This window comes from Schistocerca americana, chromosome 10 (genome assembly GCF_021461395.2).
Source record: "Schistocerca americana isolate TAMUIC-IGC-003095 chromosome 10, iqSchAmer2.1, whole genome shotgun sequence".
NCBI classification, from domain to species: domain Eukaryota; kingdom Metazoa; phylum Arthropoda; class Insecta; order Orthoptera; family Acrididae; genus Schistocerca; species Schistocerca americana.
In genome coordinates, this window is record NC_060128.1 from 173,393,326 (window position 1) to 173,415,788 (window position 22,463).

Sequence of the window (22,463 nt, forward strand, 5' to 3'; positions counted from 1 at the left end):
AAGAATGTAGTAACAGTGAGTGTAAGGTGAATTTTAGATTTATTAATAACCTGTGAATACTAGGTCCTTTTTCGCTTCTTTTAGAGGACTGTAGTAGATATGATGGGATGTATACACACTTTTCTTATCACGCTTTACTAATGATGTATTTTAATCTTGCATAAAAAGCTTTTCATATTATTTTTTCGTATTGTTGTCACTTCTTGCATCTGTGAGTTGACTAACCTAACTGATGTCCAAATTTCCTCAGTAACGGTGAAATATAGGCCTCTCCTCCTTTCTTGTGGATTGAATTCATAACCTGATAGTTCATTAACAGAGACCATACTACTGATATGAACTTGAAGAGTTTGCATATTTATTGCGTCCAGAACACATCACGATGGTCAGCTTCTTATAGCATCTTTGGATATAGTTTACACAACACATGTTGTCAACTATATGTAGCAGACATTCACAATGATAATATACTTCAAGAACATTTTGTAACAGTCTCATGGCCCTTTTCTTTGCACACATTGGGCCCCTCACGAATCATAGTTTGAACGAAAAGTATCAATTATGAGTGGTTCTCAAAGTGAAACACAATGAAGATGACAGAATTATCAAATGCAAATTGGCTAATACAGTTTATGTGTATATGTAAATTCATGAAGACGAGTAAATAAATAGTGTTACAAAACAAATTAACTGTGGATTTTGACTTGTAGTAGTGATAAGATGTTAACCTGTTGGGAACTAGACACAGATTTTCATGCTAATATTGTCTTGTGTTGATGACTGAACGCTGACTGTGATCGATACAAGGCACAAGTTGTCAGAAATATTGGCTCGTGGTTCTATATAGAAACAAGTGTATAAATAACTAGTTAAATCTATAAATACATATTGCTGGATAATGAGATAAAGGTCAGAATTAATGGTGATTGAATCTAGTAAACTAAGTGGTAATATGGCTTAACTGTGTGTAAAATTAACAGTGAGATGGACTGTTTTGTTAATACCAAGTATGCCTCTGTGAGGATTTGTGTCATGTAAGTTTCACAGTTTTTTAAGACGCTCCACCACCACCACGACCACATCACATACTCCAGTCAGCATGCGACTTCAACCTAAAATGCTATCAGCACTTCGATGGCAGGGTGACATAGATGGTAACTTGACTGTTATATTTTATGTGCAGTGTAGGTTATTTGATTATCGGCGTTATCTTGGGATTTTGAACACTCAGTGACCACAATCTGTCAATCAGCATTTGTCTTCTATGCCTATCCACAGGGCACAGTATACAGAGTTTTCAGTGCCATTACAGACAACATGATCTCAACTCCTCTGGGTGAGGACTACCTTCTAGGTTTTTAAAAAGACATTGAATGTAGCATTTTCCCATACGTGTTATAAACATAACAGATACACATGACAGAGACTTTAGTCATCAGTAATAGTGGTTGTGAGGTGAAGAATGTTCAGAATGCATTTTCTCCTGGGAAGGAAGTTCCTTGAAGATTTTTTGACATAGAGCAGAAATGAGAAAATCTGAGGGCACAAGATGATGTGAAGAAGGCAGGTGCGGAATGACTTCCCAACCCAACTCCTGTATAGTGTTTTTTACCAGTCTAGCAGAATGCGAGCGGGTGTTGTTGTGGAGTAGCATCACTTCGTGCATTCTTGCTCCTTGTTGTTCTTGGGCTGCATGTGCAAGTCATCTCAGTTGTTGATAAATATCAGCAGTGATAGCCACACCTCAGGGAAGAAAGTCATGGTACTCGACATCATCACTGTTTCACCAGATGCATAACATTGCCTTCTGTGGGTAAGTGCAGGTGCTTCTACAGGGAGTTGCTGCTTTGTTTGATCTCATCCCTTCCTTTCTTTTAATTATGGAAGCATAAAGACACCATTTCTCATCATCAGTAATGGTACAGGATAGGAATGGTCGGTATTGTTCACAGGCCAATTGGTGATGAGCAATCGAAGAGCACATAAGGCCACCTGCTGATTTTTGTGATTCTTGCTTTGAGCATAAAGTACCCAGGAAGACAATTTTCGAACCTTCCCATTTCATACAAATGTCACATAGTGGTGGAATGATCACATTTCATCATATTTCCCCGTTCTCAAGTACACTGGCATGAATCGTGGTGGATTAATGTGTGTAAATGACCTTCTTCGTATCCTGAAGGTCTTCCTGAACATGGAGAGTCACTAAAGTTAAAATGACCATCTTTAAAATGAGAAAACCATTTTCTTACCATGCTCTGTCCATTGGCAAATGTTTCTAGTTGCCTCTGTTGTTACGACACCTCTGTTGAAGTCAAAAATAAGAATACATCAGAATGTTCAGGTTTCTCCACTTGGCACTCCCATGTTGTAGCATCCATAGCTCCACTCACTATCTCCCAATGACAAAATGGATGTTACACAACTGTATTTGGTTTAATGAAGGATACAAACAGCCAACTGATTACATAAATTTTATTCCTGTGACCTGGTTTTGATATCAACCAAGGGGTATCTTTATAAGAATAAGTTAATTACATATATTCACATTGCCTGGAGATATATTAAAACTGTGTGAACTAAAGTGCTAAAGTAAAATAATTTGAAGTTGTCTTGGAGATCCATCATTAAAAAGGCCTTCTAAGGTAGGCAGCACATTCCTACATTCTAGCACAACTCGTACACACATAACCATTGAATCTGCCCACTGAGACTGCACTGTGAGCAACTGTGGATGTTGGGAGAAACAATCTGGGTTGTGGGGGTAAGGAGGAGGCTGGGGTGGGAAGAGGGAGAGGTAGGAGGGTAGGGGTGGGTGGTGGTAAAGTGCTGCTTGTGAGAACTTACAGGGACGTGATGAAAACAGGGTAGGGCTGCTAAGTGCAGTCAGGAGATTGGACAGAGGGGGGGGGGGGGGGGGGACAGCATAAAAGGAGAGAAGTAAAAAGACTGGGTGTGCTTGTGTAATAGAGGGCTGTGTAGTGCTGGAGGGGGGACAGAGAGGGGGATAGGAGGTTGAAGGACAAAGATTAAGGAAGGTCAAGGCTAGGAAGGTTACGGGAACATAGGATATATTGCAGGGAGAGTTGCCAGCTGCGCAATTCAGAAAAGTGGGTGTTGCTGGGAAGAATCCCGATGGTGTGCAGTTTAGTGTTCCCATCAGTTGGGCGATCCAGCTGTTTCTCGGCCACAGTCTGTCAGTGGCCACTCATACGACAGACAGCTTGTTGGTTGTCATGCCCACATAGAATGCAGTACGGTGGTCGCAGCCTAGCTTGTAGATCACATGACTTGTTTCACAGGTAGCCCTGCCTTTGATGGGATAGATGGTGCTTGTGACAGAAACAGAGTAAGTGGTGGTGGGAGGATGTATAAGACAGGTATCTAGGTCTGTCACAGGGATATGAACGATGAGGTAAGAGGTGGAGTAGGGATGGATGATGCTATTGTATAGATTTTGTGGGTGGCAGAATACCACCGTGCGAGGGCTGGGAAGGATAGTGAATAGGATATCCCTCATTTCAGGGCATGATGGCAGGTAGTTGAAACTCTGGCAGGGATGTGATCCAATTGCTCCAGTCCCAGGTGGTACTGAGTCATGAGGGGAATGCTTCCCTATGGCCAGATATGGGGATTATGGGAGGTGGTGGGTGACTCAAGAGATAAGGCACAGGAGATCTGTTTCTGTGCAGGGTTGGGAGGGTAATATTGATCTGTGAAGGTCTCAGTGAGACCCTCATTATATTCGAGAGGGACTGCTCACCACTACAGACGCAACCGCCACAGTTGGCTAGGCTTTATTGCAGGGACTTATTGGTACGGAATGAGTGACAGCTGTAGAATTGGTTGTGCTGGTGGTTGGTAGGTTTCATATGGATGGAAGTACTGATGCAGCCATCTTTGAGGTGGAGGTTAACAGCGAGGAAGGTGGCTTTCTGGATTGAGGAGGACCAGGTGAAGTCAATGGGGGAGAAGGTGCTCAGGTTCTGGAGGAATGTAGATAGGGTGTTTTCATGCTTGATCCATATCATAAAGATGCTGTCAGTGAATCTGAACCAGGTAGGGGTTTGGGATTCTGGGTACATACGAATAATTTTTCTAGATGGCCCATGAAAGGCTGGCACAGGATGGTGCTATGCCGGTGTCTATTGGTGTACCCCGGATTTGTTTGTAGGTGAGGCCTTCAAAGGGGAAGTAATTGTGGGTGATGGTATAGTTGGTTGTGGTGCTCAGATAGGTGATTGTAGATTTGGATCAGTTGGCTGTTCGGAAAGGTAGTGTTCAATAGCAGCAAAGCCATGGACATTAGGGATGTTAGTGTAAAAGGAGGTGGCATCAATAGTGATGAGCAGAGCTCCGTGTCTTAAAGAAACAGGAACAATATTGTAAGTAGCAGTATGTCATTTTCGTAATACAGGGTGTTTGAAGAAGAACTCTCTAGTTTTAATGTGTTCTATAATCTGTACAAAGTGACATACACTGTTCTAGTTTGTGGTGTTTGTTTCATCAACTTCCAAGTTTGGCTCCCATGTGGTTGGCAGGTCTGCTTCAACTTGAGATGGCACCAGTGCTGTTTATTTTCCTCTGTTCCCTCAGTTCCTTGCGTGCAGTGCAGTGCAACTCAGCAACAATGTATACTCTGCAACAGAAAGTGCAGTGTGTTATTTGGCTTGTGAAAACTGAGTCAGTTATAACAGTGAAACGTAATTTTAGCCATCAGTATGGTGGTGAACCACCTTCAGAAAAAATTACCCGTCATTGGCTAAAATCTTTCAAGGAAACCGGTAGTGTTTTAAAAGCAAAATCACCAGGTAGACCAAGAACTTCTGAAGATGTTGTTGAACAGATTCGTGTTTCGTGTGTTCAGAGCCCGAAGAAGTCATTGGCCAGACGTGATCTCTAATCAGGAGTGCCTAAAGGAACTGTGTATGATGTTGTGTGTAGAAGACTTAAATTGCATGCCTACAAATTGCAACTGTTATGTGAAATAAAACCTACTCAGAAAATCGAGAGGTATGAGTTTGCTGTTGACTTTCTACACAGAATTGATGATGTGAAGATCAGAGACATCAGTCATTTACGTGAAAGAATCGTCATGGTGGTTGGGACAGTTACACCTGAAATGTTGGTGAATACTTGGCGACAAAGTGGCATATCGTCTTGATGTGTGCAGGGCAACAAATGGATTCCATGTTGACGTCTACTAACATTAAACAAAACGAAGAAATTATCTTTCGTGATATGTACTCATTGATGTAATTTTTCATTAATTTCCCCATTAAATTTATACTTAAAACTAGGGAGTTCTTTTTCAAACACCCTGTGGTGTTGTCATTATTCCTATCCTAGATTTTTCATTGCTTGGTTTTAGTGTTGACTTTAGAAGATAACCTCAACTTATTTGACATGAGCACTTTGTTTTTATTATACCTCCAGCCAATGTGAATCTATGTAACTGCAACTTATTCTGATGACGGTATCCTTTGTTGGTATCGAAACCAGATCAATGCAATAAAATTTCTGCAACTGGTTGGCCATTTTATCCTTCATTAATATATATAACAAAAATCTCAGAAAGTTCATGACCAGTTTACTTGAAAGAATTACATGATGATAAACATTAATACAGGTATAAGCTATATTATTTTTAAACAAGTGTGTTCAGCTTTTCTTTTAAAACTGACTTCAAGGAGAATGCTGTGCTGTGCTGTGCTGTGCTGTGCTGTGCTGTGAAAATGGGCAGTTTTGTTTTGGTTTTCATTCTCACTAACAGTTTTAACTGCTGTAGCAGGGCATTTAAACCATTAGACAAATTGCTTCCCCTATTTATATTCCTTCTCCTTATTCATAATTTTGCACAAAAATTCCACACATCAATATGCTGTGGTGTTTTCTTCCTCACAGTTAGTTTTCACAAAAAAAACATGAAAGTTGTATTATGGATTATCGGCCTATGGTTAGAATCTGAACTGTCCAAAACTGGCACTCTTATGCATTCACTGATTAAAACTATACGAAATACTGTCATTGAAACTATTATCTACACAGATCCAGAAGCTGGAGAGGTCTCCCACATACCCCATATGCCATTGTTTCTAACTGATTTACCCATTCATTTACATGACTTCATTGCCAGTCCAGGTTTCATACGCAATAACAATAAACAAGGCTCAACATCAGAGAGAAAGAGAAAGGGGAAGACAAGATGGGAAGGGAAGGGAGGGGAGGGGAGGGGGAAGGTGATTTGGATATGTATCCAGTTCCCATACATATGTAGCAATTTTGAAGCACTGCCGAGTTTGCATGGAAAGTATAATGTCAAGTTTTTGGTTTTTTTTTCCCCCGATTTCATCAATGATTCATGTCAAAGAAATCGTCGCTCATTATTCTGCAGTATCTGTTGCTCGATCCTCCAGAGCACTGGTCGCCAAACTTATGAAGCTTCTTAGCTACAGTACCGCTTTTAAATCTTTCTGTGAACTACCAAAAGAAACTAGCACAGAAATAGGAAATTTTTTATATTACATTTTTTTTGCCTACAAACTTACATTTATAATAAATATGAAATGAATTTTAATTAAACTATGTACTGTAAAGTGGGGTGAATAGAAACAGTTTTCAACTTCAAAAGAAAGAATTGATAATTTTAAAAATATATATGAAAATCAAAATTAAATGGTAGGGCTTCTGCCTAGCTTTAAACTGACAATTAGGTTTGGGACCTTGTATTATAACATAAAGAAATAAAAACGAGGTGTTTCCATCCACCCCAAAAAGAGCAGTGAATAGAAACAGCAGTTTTAACCTTATTATTGGTCTCTGGGGTGAGTAAGGACACGGAAAATGTGTTTTGAATCCAGGGGAATAAGAAACGAAATTTACCTGGTTCAAAAAAGTTTTTAATCAATAAAAGAACTAAGTAGGCTACTTGGTTTTAACATTAAATTGATGAACCTGGTTTGCTTGTTAATACGTTAAGTTCCTGGCATCAGTTTAAAAACGATGTCTTTGAATCTACAACTCGCACACCTAGAAGTAACGAAGAGCTTTCAAACAGTATCTCCTTGATTAAAAACTATATGGCTCCTCTTCTGTTTAAAGTGTTTAATTGGTCTTTTTGCTTAAAAAATCAATGTAGTCCCTGCCTTCCAAATAACAAATTTTGCATGTATACAATCTAAATGACTGCTTTCATTTTCCATATACATCAACCACAGCATAATCTCCTGAGCAGAGGGTAGTGACAGGTGGTTCTCCAATTCTGTCAGATTCTTAGTTTTTTTTCTGAGGAAACAGTGATGACAACTGTTTTATTCACCTTATTAACCCCAAAAACAAGTCCCAACATTTTCAGTTAGCCAAAAGACAAGTCATGTTAAAAGTATATTTTAAAACTGAGTCTTTTGTTAATGAAACAGAACTGCAAATTTGCTTACCGTGTACTTCAACTAAAACAACACAATTTAGACTGGTATTTACAAAGTTTGAAGTAAACAAATTCAGCAGCACATATGATGTTCGTCACAGAATGAACAAAATATCAACCGATAGTGTTGTCAACTTTGAAATTCGTATTTTCCCTGTAAGAATGGTTCAAAAATAACTTAGAGAAACAAATTTGTGAATAATATTCCCATTTGTGTTCAGTCATTGACAGCATAGAACTTTTTTGGGATTTTTGTTTCTGTCATATTATTCTTACTGCCCATTTTTTTGCAGTCAGAGTGATGTTCTCTCGGTAATTATTCCATAAAACATTAGTAATTGGAAATGTATTAAATACCTCAGGAGGTTGATTCATTTGCTCCCAAATCTAGCAGTTACACAAAGAGCAAAAGTAGCTGAATTTAATTTTTTGAGAAGCTCAGTAATATGCTTCTTCCAGTTCAAGTTCTCATCAGTATGTACTGACTCTTGTTCATGTGCTACATCATTTGTTGTTATTACTCTATTTGCCAAACAGAACTGAGTATAGTGCATTTCCTCAAAACTTAAGGATAGAACATTTTCAGAGGACCACTTAATAATTCTTTGTAAAATGTCATTAACAGTCTCTTCCATTGCTTTCTCTCTGATGGGATTTATTATGACACCAGTATTGTCTGTAAAAAGTACCAATTCTCCTTGTTGAATGTTTGAGTGGAAGGTCATTCACATATGTCAGGCAGAGGAGTGGATCTAAACATGAACCTTGTAGGTCTCATTTTTGTGATTTCTCCCAAGTTACTAAAATTTACTACCTTTCCAACGTCATTTGAATTATTCAGCATAACTTTTTCCATTCTCTTTAAGTATGGTTTGAACCAGTTGACTGTAAGGCCATCAGTATAATAAAACTTAAGTTTTTCTACTATTGCAATTCCATGAAGTCCATGGAACATTAACCTTAATCTTCCTTCCAGCAGATATGAGCTTCTTGAAATACTGAATTCATAGGTCAGGTCATTTACAACTATATAATCATAACCATCTTTGTGAGGCAAAGGTACTTTAGCGTGCATGTATTTGAATAAACTCATTTTAAATGGTAAAGACATAATGTAATTGACATTCCTGTCTGGTTATAGGTTTGGCATGCCTGAAATTTCTTAGATGGAGGCTGTTTAATGCCACCACTCCTCTAACAGTGAAAACTTGGGGCATTCTTCAGCAACTGTTATTGGGAATGTTTGTGGGATGTCATGGGCCTCCAAGATAGGGGATCTCGGTATAACTACTCAGATTTAAGAATGGGACAAACTTGTATTTGTAGGAAAAAATCTGCCTTAATGGGTGCTATGTGTTAATGAGATACACAGTTGTTGATGGTATGAGTAGGAAGCAGGTGCTTTTTGAGACAACTAGTGGTTTGCAAGTCATAGAAAGTCAGTTGCTTCCAGACCAGATGCAGCAACTACTGCTTAATCCTGAGCAACATGAGCCATCAAGAAATGACTCTCCAGGAAGCTTACAAATTCATGAAACAACTCATAGTGCTGTAATACACCTTGTTTCTTGTGACCGGGAATATTCATTGTTAGTATCTAGATAATTTTTGAATTTGACCGACGACATAAGATGTCAGCCTCAGAATGATGTTTAATTTTAGTTGCTGTAGCGTCAACCTGAGATAATTGTATTCTTTACACATTTATTGCAGTAGCTTCAAATAAAGATGACATTTTCTTTCACAAGATTTCAGTTAAATTGATTCCATAATTTTTCATAAGTCCGCCCCTGGTAGCTGAGTGGTCAGCGCAACGGAATATCATACCTAACGGCCCGGGTTCAATTCCCGGCTGGGTCAGAGATTTTCTCCACTCAGGGACTGGGTATTGTGTTGTCCTTCTCATCATCATTTCATCCCCATCAACACGCAAGACGCCCATGTGGCGTCAACTCGAAAGACTTGCACCAGGCAAACAGTTTATGCAACGGGAGGCCCTAGTCACGCAGCATTTCCATAACATGTATAGCTTTTCTGTCTGTTAACCAGACTTTTAATATGTAAAAACTAATAGTCCTCATATATGTTGGTTCTTTCCACATTACTGATAGAGCAGTATGTTACTTTTGATTGCTTCACTTTTATAATTGTAATAAACCTTTTGTTTCGTTCAGCATTCTGTAAAGCTTCCAATAAGATGAGAGAATTGTTTCATAAATAAATTTCTCAGGTGGCACAGTTAAAATTTATCGTTCCACAAACAAAGCATTTATTTTCACTGTTCATAGTAGTCAAACATAGTGACTGACAGAAGTGTGTCATAATCTCAGTTACACTGTCTTCCAAACAGAAAACCTTTTCGTTACTGGGTATAACAGGAAGACTGAACATTTCCAAAGTTAAGTTCATACAAGATTTTTCATCTTTTTTATACAGTTAAAAATAACAGACATAGATACTCAGAACAAAATGTCTGTATCTTCTCGTGATTGATGGCTGCTGGATAAAGGTGTCATTCTGAGTGGTGCAGCAGTGATCAACTCCAATGAAGTACACGCATTTGTGTTGCTCCAGTCCCTTTTCATTTAACATAAAAATACAGATTTATCTATTTCTTTCACAAAATCATGATGAGTAAATACTCTTTAATCATATTTTTATGCATCTTCATCCTCATGTTGCTTAGGCAGTAAAGATAGCAGTGTGCTCAGAAATTCTGTCCCACTACAATGTGTACATTCCTTAGCAAAAAGGCGTATGACACAAAAGTGGAGAGATCATATCTCAAATTAATTTCACAACTGGGGTTTCTGCGTCCATTCCCACTTTCCCTACAATCCTTTCTTACAGAGCAGTATTTCCACTGCACTGCTGCGAAAATAGCTTCAGGCATATTTACACAGTAGAATGGTGCAGAGTGCATGCAGAGTGTTATCTTCACTGCTGCAATTATCAACTGTACCCAGTACAATAGGGGCCAGCTAAATGCTCACTGTTTGTTGACGGCCGTGTGATGTAATTTTGTTCTCCCAACCATATAGTGATAACTTGTAAGCTGCAGGTGACACTTTGGAGGTTTCAGGAGTGGACTGCCAGTACAGACTTTACATTTTCTTTCTGAGGTACATGTTGCACGAATTTCACCCACAGCCAATACATTTTAATACACCTTCACTGCAATTTTACTTGTCCATAGTCTTCTTCATCACCTGAGGTAGATATTTGAAAAAAATGTACAGCAAATTGAGTGCAGCAAATTCAGCTGCATCAGAACTTCATGGAAAATCAGTGGCAATGAGTGAAAAATGCATGCCAGATCAGGACTCGAACCTGGGATCTGCTTGTTAGGTAGTTTGCACTACCCGGACACAGTGCTTATCGCAAATGCACAGACTGTCTTGTCATTCTCCTTGGCCTGACCCACACTCCCAACTAGCGCCACTATCCACAGCCCCGCCCATGTCTTCCATGCTCACATATTTCAGTTTACCACTGGAAGTTGGATGAAGTGTGCATCCACACTGCAGGTTGTCACTGCGCATTCATGTAAATTTTGTATACTAATGTACAGGGTGACCCAAAAGCCCATTAACATTTGAAACTGTACTAATACACAATATGTAGGTTGAGAGCTAAAAATTGACACAAATTCCTGAGGTTTTATTGAAACCAAAAACGAATGCATAAACTGGCCAACAGGTAGTGCTGGCTAGCAACACGTCAGTGACACAACATGAGAATCATTTATAAAATAAGCTGTAGTGAGAGAGCAAGTCGGATCATCCCTAGCCTGGCTGATAAACACCTGCTGCAAACTATGACTTTTATGCAGGATGGTGCTCCACTCCATATTGCTACATGTGTGGAACATCCCTTTCGCATGTTGTTTGGTGAAAATCGTGTCCGAGCTGCCACTTCCCAGGCCCCTGGCCCTCATCTGTGTGATTATTGGTTTTGGGGTTACCTGAAGTCACAAGTCTACCACAATTATCTGACCTCATCAGGGATGATAAAGACAACACCTGACAGCAATTTCTCACAGTAACTACTGATATGATGTACAATGCTGTTCACAATGTTGTTCCTTAACTACAGGTGTTGTTGATGAATGACAGCTGACATGTTGACCACTTGTTATAAAGATCATCACTTTTGCTAAAAATCATTTGTTAAGCTCATAATCGATTTTGTATCGTGTGAAGCACCATGTGTTGGTCATTTTGTGCACTTTCTTTTGTTTCGATAAACCCCATGTCATTTCAATCATGTCCCATCAGTTATTCCCCTCTACCCACATTATTCAGTGAAGTATTGAATTTTCAAATGTTAATGGGCTTTTGGGTCACTGTGTACAATCTTTATGCATTTTATCCTTAGCCAGTAAATCTTTAATACACTTACACTCCACTTTAATTTCTTTGTGGTCTTCTTCATCATATGATTTAAATCAGCAAATAGGATACAATAAACTTTATCTACTAATGTAAACTCCTTTGTGATTTAAATGAGCAAACTAACAATGCTTCAGTATATGTAGATAGTTTGAAGTGAGGCGACTTTGTGTTCTGTAACATTGTTTCCGCACACAGCGTTTTAAGGATCAATTTGCCCATAGGTTCATGGTGTTTTGCATAGGGTCATATGTGATGCTCATCTGCTGAACTCACAGATTGCTTTTGAGAATACCCGGGATAGTTCATTCGTGATATTTAGGATGCCTTTTCTATGCAAAAGCTGCGTAAAGAGGTGTCATTCCGCTCAGTTAATGGGCGCATATTGTAAGCAGTGGCAACAAGGCTGCTGATGCACCAGTCGAACAGGCTTGTCAGGAAAATGCCATGACAGTGTGCGAGGCTACCATAGATTTGGTGATATCATTGGTGAGGAGGACAGTTGTTGCTTTGCAGGAAGAGAGGGGCTGAGTGAGTGTGGAAGGGAACAAACCTTGGATGATTTAAATCAACCACTCAAGTAAGGCATATCTTCTTCCAGTTATTCAAACTGAATGATGTAATGCTATTTCACCTCCTTTTAAAGGCCTGCCATCAACCCTTGGATTCCCTGTACGAGATGAAGGATCTCTGCAATGTGTCAATTTGTAACATTACTGCAACAGTGAATCATGGTTTATTAATCTCAAGACATACATTTACAATCTTTGTAATTTGTGTAGAGGAGACACACCAGAAATTTGCATCCTAGTTACAATAGTTCTGGCAAAAAATAATATAGCATTAAAATAATGCATGTATTAATAAACAGCAATTCTTAATTGGTGGAATAAATAACAAGTTTATCAGTTTGTCCTTCATGAATTCATCCACTGAGTAATTTGAACAGAATAATATTGACACAGGGGGAAACATCATGGAAAAAGGGAAAAAAATGATAATGAAAATTTGACAATTAGATGGTGCTGTAAGTGTGAATGAATGAATTGCAATACAATGGCTATGGTTTGAGTTGCACATTACACCACCCGTACCATCCATGACTGCACCGATTTCTTCCATCCGATGTGGTACTACCTAGCCGTGGTGGATGGGCTTGCATAACGAACAGTGCTACAACTGTTATCTGCTGAACTAGCACAGTTATGCACACTGAACAGTACGGGTGGTGTAATGCACAACTTATTAGCCATTGTACTGCAATCTGTCTGTCATTTGTAGCCAATCTCATTTATGTTAACACTTGTAGCTCCACCTATTGTCTAAATTTTCATTAATTGTTTTTTGTTCCATGACATTTTCTACTGCATCAATAATGTTCTGTTCAAATTTGATGTCATTCTGAGCAGCGGCTCTCTTTCTTCAGTATTTTGAAACTGGAACTTTGATTATGGATACCCTGTATATATGAACAATATTCTAGCTACTCAAGTGAAGTGATTTTATATGAAAAATTCATATATCTTTTAAAAGTAACGTTGAACATCAGTCACTCATTGAGCAGATGTCACAACCTTCTCCTGCCATAAACTGTTCCCTTTTATTTTATTATAAATCTTCATTCCTGTATATTGAGAGTCTGGGTATAGAATCTGTGACATGTTACCTTTGTCACCTCCCAGACATTTTACACCATTGAGCAATATATAAAATCAATAAAAATGAGAATGATTTTAAAAAAATATGAAAATATGGTTCAAAATATTGCCTTCTGCTGTACCGTGTGTGAATTTATATTTCACTCAGCTCTTCAGCTAAGTCTCACTTAATTTGTTTGTATGTTAATATACTTGTCTTCATGTACTGTCTTTTTTTTACTCAGAAGACCACTGCTTTATACGCTACAGTATTGTAAGACCCAGCTGCAAGACCCAACCTACACAACCACCCAAAACTATCTGTTCCAATCCTGTCACAGTCATATCCTGTCTTACTAGATGTAGGGCCACTAGAGATCAGAAATGAGCTCTGTATACTTGCTTGGAACTTACTAGTGGGTCTGAAACATATCTTGTAAAAGATGTATTATTTTTCAATTTTTAAAATTCTTATGATGAAATAATTAATCTGTAAGAGAACAACATTGTAAAATATGTATATAACATCAAGGACTACAGAATGACTACTAGTTGTAATTCAAAGGCAATGTATATGCAAAATGTCAAAGAAAATCTGTAAACCTCATTCAATTTTTTGTGAAACAAAAGATTCGGAAGTGAGGTCTTTCTCTTCTTGTAACTCACTTCAGATGTCTACAAACCTATAGGACATGCATGTAATTGAGCTATGTAATTTATGTAATCTATTGAATAATAATTGTCATACTAACAGTAAATGTGTCTGAATTCTTTGTAGAAACCTTTTAGAAATGATGTATTAATTTTACTATATGAATTTCATATTGTAGACGAATGAGCCGGCAATTGTGTGCGAATTGTTTGAAGGCAGAATGACCAATAGCTTATTGCATCATGCCATTTAAATACTGCATTCTTAAAGAGTAGAACCTGCATATCCCTTTATATGAATTTCAAACTAATACTTATTACCACTTATTAAGTGGAAGTCAGTTTAATACTTCCATGGTCAAAAAGCTTTCAAACAGTGACCATGTACAATAACCTCCAGGGCCTGATCTATGAAAGATAACAAGCAATGACCTACACAATACAATGAACATAATACAATATAACAACATAACTGATTACTTATTGATGTGTGTTGTTATAGTGACCACATCACACCATTGCATTTGCAACTTGTCTTTCCCAAGGCAAACCTTTATTTGTGCTTTACATACTTTTTACTCAGTTTAATTATTTTCCTCGCTGTATTATCCGTCAGGAAGGAAGGGTTACAGATCCTATGACATCATCTCTGAACCCACCATCTCTATATGCTCAGAGTGTCACCTTGCGAGAGTCCGCTGCTGCCTATTTAACTAAAAACTCTTCACTTGAACCTGTTATTGAGTACAAGTGGACTGTACCAGCATAGAAATGAGAGTACGCAAGGTTGCAAGTACGACCCAGGATTTGTGGCATTGCCAGTACATACACGTACACATGGGCATGGCTATTATTACGTAGGGTCCCACCAATACAGTAACTGCTAAGGTAGCAGAACTGACTTCAGATGTCTATGAACCTATAGGACATACATGTAATTGATGTCGTGTATTGAATAATAATTGTCATACTAACAGTAAATGGGTCTAAATTAATTGTAGAAACCTTCTAGAAATCGTGTGTGTGTGTGTGTGTGTGTGTGAGAGAGAGAGAGAGAGAGAGAGAGAGAGAGAGAGAGAGAGAGAGAGAGAGAGAGAGAGAGAGAGAGAGAGGGGGGGGGGGGAGGATGGAATATCAAAAATATAAGGAAAAGATAGGTTGCTACTTACCATAAAGATGATATGTTGAGTGCAGACAGGCACAATGAAATGACACTTACACATAGCTTTCGGCCAAAGTTTTCTTCAGTAAAGGATACAGGATACGCACACACAGTCATCCACACATAAATCTCACCTCATGCACATGACATCCCTCTCTGGCAACTCAGACCAGAATGCAACTGTTACATAGCATGGAAGAAGAAAATTGGAGGGGGAGGGGAAGGGTCAGCAAGGCACTGGTGGGGGCGAGAGAAGAGTGCTGTCTGGCAGAGCATGCAGGGACTAAACTGTCAACAAATGTGGTGTGTGGAGGATGGTAGGATGGAAAGTGAAAAAGGAGAGGAGTGAGGAAGGGGAAAGATGGGTGGGTGTATTGGCAGAGGGCCATGCACAGAGTGGGTGGGAGACGAGAATGGGGAAGAGGTGATAGGTCAGAGGGGATGGAAACTGTTGGGTGGAAGGGGTGGGGGCAGTATATTACCATAGGTCGAGGCTGGATGATTATGGGAGCAGAGAAAGTCTTGTAAGCATAACTCCTATCTGCACAGTTCAGAAAAGCTGGTGGTAGAGGGGAGGATCCAGATGGTTCAGGTAGTGAAGGAGTCATTGAAAGCAAGCTTGATATGATCAGCCACATGTTGTGCCACAGTATGGCCTGCTTTGCTCTTGGCCACAGTTTGGCAGTGGCTATTCAGCCTGGTGTACAGCTGGTTGGTCATACCAATATAAAAAGTTGTGTAATGATTGCAGCAGAGCTAGTACATGTAATATATGCTTTTGCAGGTGAGCTAACCTGTGATTGGATAGGATAAGCCTGTGACAGGACTTGAGTTGGAAGTGCTGTGGAAGACTCAAGCGGAAGACTGGCCCAATCCACACACCCTGCTAGAACCATTGCACAGCTTTTTATATTGGTATGACCAACAACCAGCTGTTCACCAGGATGAATGGCCACTACCAAACTGTGGCCCAGAGCAAAGTAGACCACTCAGTGGCACAACATTCAGCTGAATATAACATGCATTATTTCAATGGCTGCTTCACTACCTGAGCCATCTGGATTCTCCCCTCCACTACCAGCTTTATGAACTGCACAAATGGGAGTTGCCCTTACAACACATTCTCTGCTCCTGAAATTATGCCAGCATTGATCTACAGTAACATACTGTCCCCACACTCTCCACCCAACAGTTCCTATTCCTTCTGTCATATCACATCATCCCTATTCTTGTTTCCCACCCTTTTTGTGTGTTGCTTTCTGCCAACACACCTGTCCATCTTTTCCCGCCCCTCTCCTTTTTTGCTCTTTTGCTCCTTTTTTCCCCATTTCCTTGTCCCACAACCTACCGACACTGTGCCTCGTGGCAGTCTAGTCCCTGCACACTCCACCAGACAGCACTCCTCTCCTCCTCTCATACCCTGCTGTCCCTTCCCCTCATGTGCCCCATCCAGTTTCTCTTGATCCCCTGCTACATGGCAGTTGCAGAGAGTGTGTGTGTGTGTGTGTGTGTGTGTGTGTGAGTGTGAGTGTGAGTGTGAGTGTGAGTGAGAGAGAGAGAGAGAGAGAGAGAGAGAGAGAGAGAGAGAGAGAGTGTGTGTGTTTTTCCTTTACTGCAGAAGACTTTGGCTGAAAGTTATATGTAAGTGTCTTTTTGTTGTGCCTGTCTGCAACTCTGTGTGTTGCTTTTACTGTGAGTAGTAATCTTTTCCTTGTATTGTTATACATAAGTATGGATATGTTTATCTATAAGTGTGTATGTATGTATGTATATAATAGAGGGAAACATTCCACGTGGGAAAAATATATCTAAAAACACAGATGATGTGACTTACCGAACGAAAGTGCTGGCAGGTCGATAGACACATAAACAAACACAAACATACACATGAAATTCAAGCTTTCGCAACAAACTGTTGCCTCATCAGGAAAGAGGGAAGGAGAGGGAAAGACGAAAGGATGTGGGTTTTAAGGGAGAGGGTAAGGAGTCATTCCAATCCCGGGAGCGGAAAGACTTACCTTTCTCCCTTAAAACCCACATCCTTTCGTCTTTCCCTCTCCTTCCCTCTTTCCTGATGAGGCAACAGTTTGTTGCGAAAGCTTGAATTTCATGTGTATGTTTGTGTTTGTTTGTGTGTCTCTCGACCTGCCAGCACTTTCATTTGGTAAGTCACATCATCTGTGTTTTTAGATGTGTATGTATGTACGTATATGTGTATTACAGAGGGACCGTGCAGAGACTCCTCTGCATGAAGTCGGAATAGCAGTTGGGTTCTCTGATGTGTCTTTGAAGTTAGTCAAACATTGTCAGAGTTCAATTATTTATTAATCATATTTGCTGTCATCTTGTCTGACACCAGCCTTGTAGCCAATGCCTCATTCAGCTGCATGTTGGATTCCCACTGACAACTACCAAGTCAGCTACTTTTCTGCAGGCCTAGGCTTAGAATGAGTGACCTCACACTGCGGTGTCTTCCTAGTGCGGCTGTGGTCCACCGAGAATGGTCTTATACTAGCTGCTGGAGTGTCCTCGATCCCACTGTTAATTCTACATTGACCTTTAATGGCAATCCATGATGTGGTGTTGGAAGTCATGTGGTTGGTCGATCTCCTTCCTACCAGCTGGGTAGGTTTCAGGACATAGAGGGGCCTAGTGTCAAACAGGAATGTGGACCCCACAAGGCCCTGCTGCCGGTTTCCATGCTGAAGCTTAGTTCTGTCAGCACTCTGCTATGTGCTGTTGTTGGAAGACAGTCAACTTCTCCATCGCCAGTGGTAGGCAGCGAACAGTACAAAGGTTCGTCAGTCCAAGACCGTCATCTCAGGTTCATCTTCGGCTGGTTCGTAGACTGTACTGGAGTAACTAGGACAGATTTGCTACAGTGTCATAATTGTGGAATCGAGTGCTATTATTGTGAATACCATCAATCCCAACGAGTACCTCCTTGAGAGCTGGAGAGCTCGAGTATTTAAAGGCACCTAATATGAGTCTATGATGTGATGCTCAGTTCGTAATGACCACGTGTGTCCTCCTTATTGTGCTATATTCACTTAACAGTCTCTTAACTGCTGTTTAGGTTCTCTGATACTGGTTCTTGTGAAATGCGTAGTTTCTTTCAACATCTCTTATGAGGTAACAAGTACATGTGTCACATTTCTGTTGATTTTTCTGTCCCATGCTTTTTTATGCTGATATTGTCCTCTCTCTCTTGGCACAGTGTTATAAGGTGGTGAGGTCTGACCCACTTGCGACATACCACTTGCTTCCTGGTTCTGTCTCTGCCTCTGACATGACCACACTTTGCTTGTATTAAGGTGAACGAGTTTTAATCAAATTTTGTCATTTTCAACCCCTTACTATTCCCTGCCATAACAGTATGTATATACTTTTTGAAGAGTGCTGTAAATTTATTGTAGTAATTAATCTATGTTCAGAGAATGTCTAATGAATCTGTGATGACAGTACAATAAAACAGTACACAAGGACGAAGTGTGCTCTCTCAATGGTGATTAATTATTAAAATAAGTTTACAGTTGTCATCATAAAAGTTACATAAATGAATGATAAGCTACAGAACTTGCTATTATCCCACAAATGCAGGTTGATGTGACCAAAAGAATAGACAAGCAGTGTGCATTTTTGCCGTAAGGACATCACGGTAGTGTTGCTTTGTGTCCAGTTTTCATTTTTTCACAAGAACACAAGCATTTTGTTTGTATTGGACGAATTTTGTATATTCTTCATCTGGAGCATGGACTGTAGCATCAGACTTTTTCCAGGCACTATAATTCTTCTAATGCAGTACATTTGCAATTGTATTCACTGCATCACTTAATTTTAGTTTTTCACTCTCAACAGTCTCACAAAACACAGCTTTGATAGAGGTCACCTGATCCAAACAATCAGTCACTTCACTCTGTCGGTGCCACAGGGGGCATTCATAAATAATGCAACCCTTTTTTTCTGAAAGCAGGTTGATTTTATTCAGGATCCAATATATCATATTATTCCCCACTCTTTTGGCTACAAAACTCTATTTTTTAACAAAACCTCTGTCCAATGCGACAGTCTTACACCATCTAACTGGAAGGGCCTGTACACCTGCACAATATCACTCTACTGATAGATGTTGGAGCCAGCACCTCCCCATTATCCACGTGCTTCCCACGGAGTGCATCCTCCTTTAGGCCACACAGATGGATGTCTGAAGGCACGAGATCCAGGCTGTAGGATGGGTGATGAAGAACAGTCCAATGAAGTTTCGTGAGCTCATCTTTGGTGAGCAGACTACTGTAAGGTCTGACTTCATCACAGAGAAGCAGAAATTTGTTTGCATTTTTGTGGTGACGAACATGCTGAAATCATTTCTTCAATTTCACGAGGGTAGTACAATACATTTGAAAGTTGATTATTGCACTTTGAGGGAGGACATCAATCACAGCTACCCCTTCAGAGTCCCAGAAGACCATCACCATGACTTTACCAGCTGAGGGTACAGCTTTAATCTTTTTCTTCAGAGGGGAGGTTGTGTGGCGCAGCTCTGTGGATTGCTGTTTCATTTCTAGTTCAACATAATGAACCTATGTTTCATCACCTGTGATGATGCTCAGCAGAAAATTGTCACAATTAGTCTCGTAATACCCAAACAATACCACACAGATGGTCCTTCACTGTTCTTGATGGTCTTACGTTAGGCGGCTAGGAATCCAGACGGCCCACACCTTTGATTACCCCAGCTCGTGGACAAGTCTCTCAGCACTACCAACACAGACATCCAGTTGAGCAGCGAGGTGTTTGATTTCAATCCTTTGATCTTCTCAAATGAGAGTGTCTGCTTGTTCCAACGTTGCAACAGTCACGGCTGTGTGCAGCTGGCCGGCATGTGGGTGATCGGACGAGTTTACACAACCTTGTTGCTGTGATGACAGACACCTCGCCCAATGACTAACCATGCTTTTATTCACTGTCAGATCTCTGTACACATGCTGCATACACCTGTGAATATCTGCGATGCTCTGGTTTTCCATAAAAAGAAACTCACTGATGGCTCTCTGCTGGGAATACACCTCTATTATAGATGCCATTTTGAAGGATATGTATAATGTCACCACATATCAGAACTTTGTCAAAGTATCGGGGCTGAAGTGGGAATGTTCCACGATGTCCCACAACAAATTCTGCATTTTTCCAACTGAAATTGGCCGAGAAAAAAAAAAAAAAACGTGTTGCATTACTTATTGAATGCCCCTTGTACTTTACAACAGCATGATCATGCACATAACTTCCATACTAAGTCATGGCTAGCCTAACTCCAGCTCACTTCAGTAAGAGAGAGCAAATTAACAGTATGAAGCGACCACAGCACCATCATTCTCTGACTCAACATACCAGAAAAACTACAGTGGGAAGGAAGGAAGCCAGTCTAAAACCGATGTAACAGCAGCACCTTGATCTTTTGTGTATGGACCCCTCTATATTAAACTCGTATAGCTCCACTTCTGACCTCTAACGGCCACACATGAAGTCGGTTGTATCATACCACCAGTGAATGGAAACATCCAGTCTGTGACTGAGACTAGAGTTCATCACTCATTTGTGGAACACCTCACTGAGCATAATGTGCTTGAATTGTATGGCTTCTTCAGTTTCTGTGCTATCTGTATTTCAAACCACTAGTTATCTCTAGACGAGGACATCATCCAGTGACTTGTTGTGTTCAATCTGGTTTTTGCATCTATCAACAATTCTATACATCAACTGCACGATGAGCTGCCGTTACTTGTTCCATTATCTATATCCCACAAAGGAGCTGTATCTTCAGTAAAAGTGACATGAGAAAAGACACTGTGTGGATTGAGGAGTTAAGCATTCATAGATGAAACTTCAGTTTTGCTATACAATGATGGCTTTCATGGCCGGGTGTCTTAGCTGCTGGTGATCCTTCCACACTGTGTGGCAGTGTTCCTTAAAACTTCTCTGTTCCCAACATTTCATCCAAAACTGCACTAGACATCTTCATAGGTGCTCCTGTGTCTGTTGAGTCTGGCCGACTGACAGGTTGGATTTTGGAGAATGACATAAATACTGAGGAAAAGGCACTTGCTTGAAGTTTACATGTGCTAGGCAGAGACAATCCTTGTCAGGGATAAAGGTTAACTATTGATTGTCACCTGTCCAAGAAAAACTTATCTATGAGTTCTGTAGAGCTCATGTCCAAGTACCACTATGCATCATGGCTTCTTCTTTTTTGTTATCCAATGCTATATAGAGAAGCTGTGGAAATACATAAACATGGGTATCATTTTATAAGGAAAGAAGCTGCCATGAAATTTAGTGTTATATGCACAGTGGTTTTACAGAATTAATACATAAATTTTATTTAGTACAGACAACAATTGAAAGTTATGTTTAATCTCAGATGAGGATTATCTCTGCTGATCATGTGTAAATTTTGACCACTCTCCGACATCCGACCCATCAGTCGGCCAGACTTATTTGAACCTGGACTACCTCTGAAGGGACCTTTGTCCTACAACCCATATGATGCACCAACAGCTTGATTTTGGTTACCATAGCTTAACTGCTAAGCTTGTAATTTTCACCCCCAATGTTTGTGTGTGTGTGTGTGTGTGTGTGTGTGTGTGTGTGTGTGTGTGTGAATTATTAAGGAATACAAAAATTTAAAAATTATATTAAACATTTCTGTTTCAGCCCCTCCAAAATATATGGAAATTGTCAATAAATTGACACTGGCAGATGCAAAGGAGGCTGGACCTTTTTTAGATGGGTGCAAGGTAAGTTTAAAAAAATCAAAATATTCTTGCACATTTCTTGTGAGAGACTTACTGTGGAAATGAACAGGAGTGTTTGTTTCGGCCAGTTAAGGAAAATCATTTACTAATTGAAGCTACTAAATTTTCAATGTAACTGTGTTCTTTCAGGAATTCAGACTTGTCACTTTCTGTTTCATGAATTGATTTATTTAAATTTGGTTGTTCTGTTTATGCCATTTTCATATAAGGTAACGCATGACGTAGCATCATTTTACTGTGGCAGCTATAAATGAGTCTTATTTTGCCTTTTTCAAAAATAATGAAAACCATTCACTGTACATGTGTTGATTCATGTGTATGTGTATGTACATGAGTTTATGATTTGTTGTATCTTAACGACATGTATAATTATGTGTGTGCATT

At 39.7% G+C, this 22,463-nt stretch overlaps 1 protein-coding gene across 1 annotated transcript in view; it reads left to right on the top strand.

Moving 5' to 3' along the window:
- The window catches only part of LOC124552651 (DNA topoisomerase 2-binding protein 1-like), a 113,393-nt gene that overhangs the window by 14,415 nt on the left and 76,515 nt on the right, over positions 1–22,463 (top strand). The window contains exon 2 of the mRNA XM_047126978.1: positions 21,979–22,061. Within this exon, the coding sequence (XP_046982934.1) occupies positions 21,979–22,061 (83 nt within the window). The remainder of the gene's footprint in view (positions 1–21,978; positions 22,062–22,463) is intronic.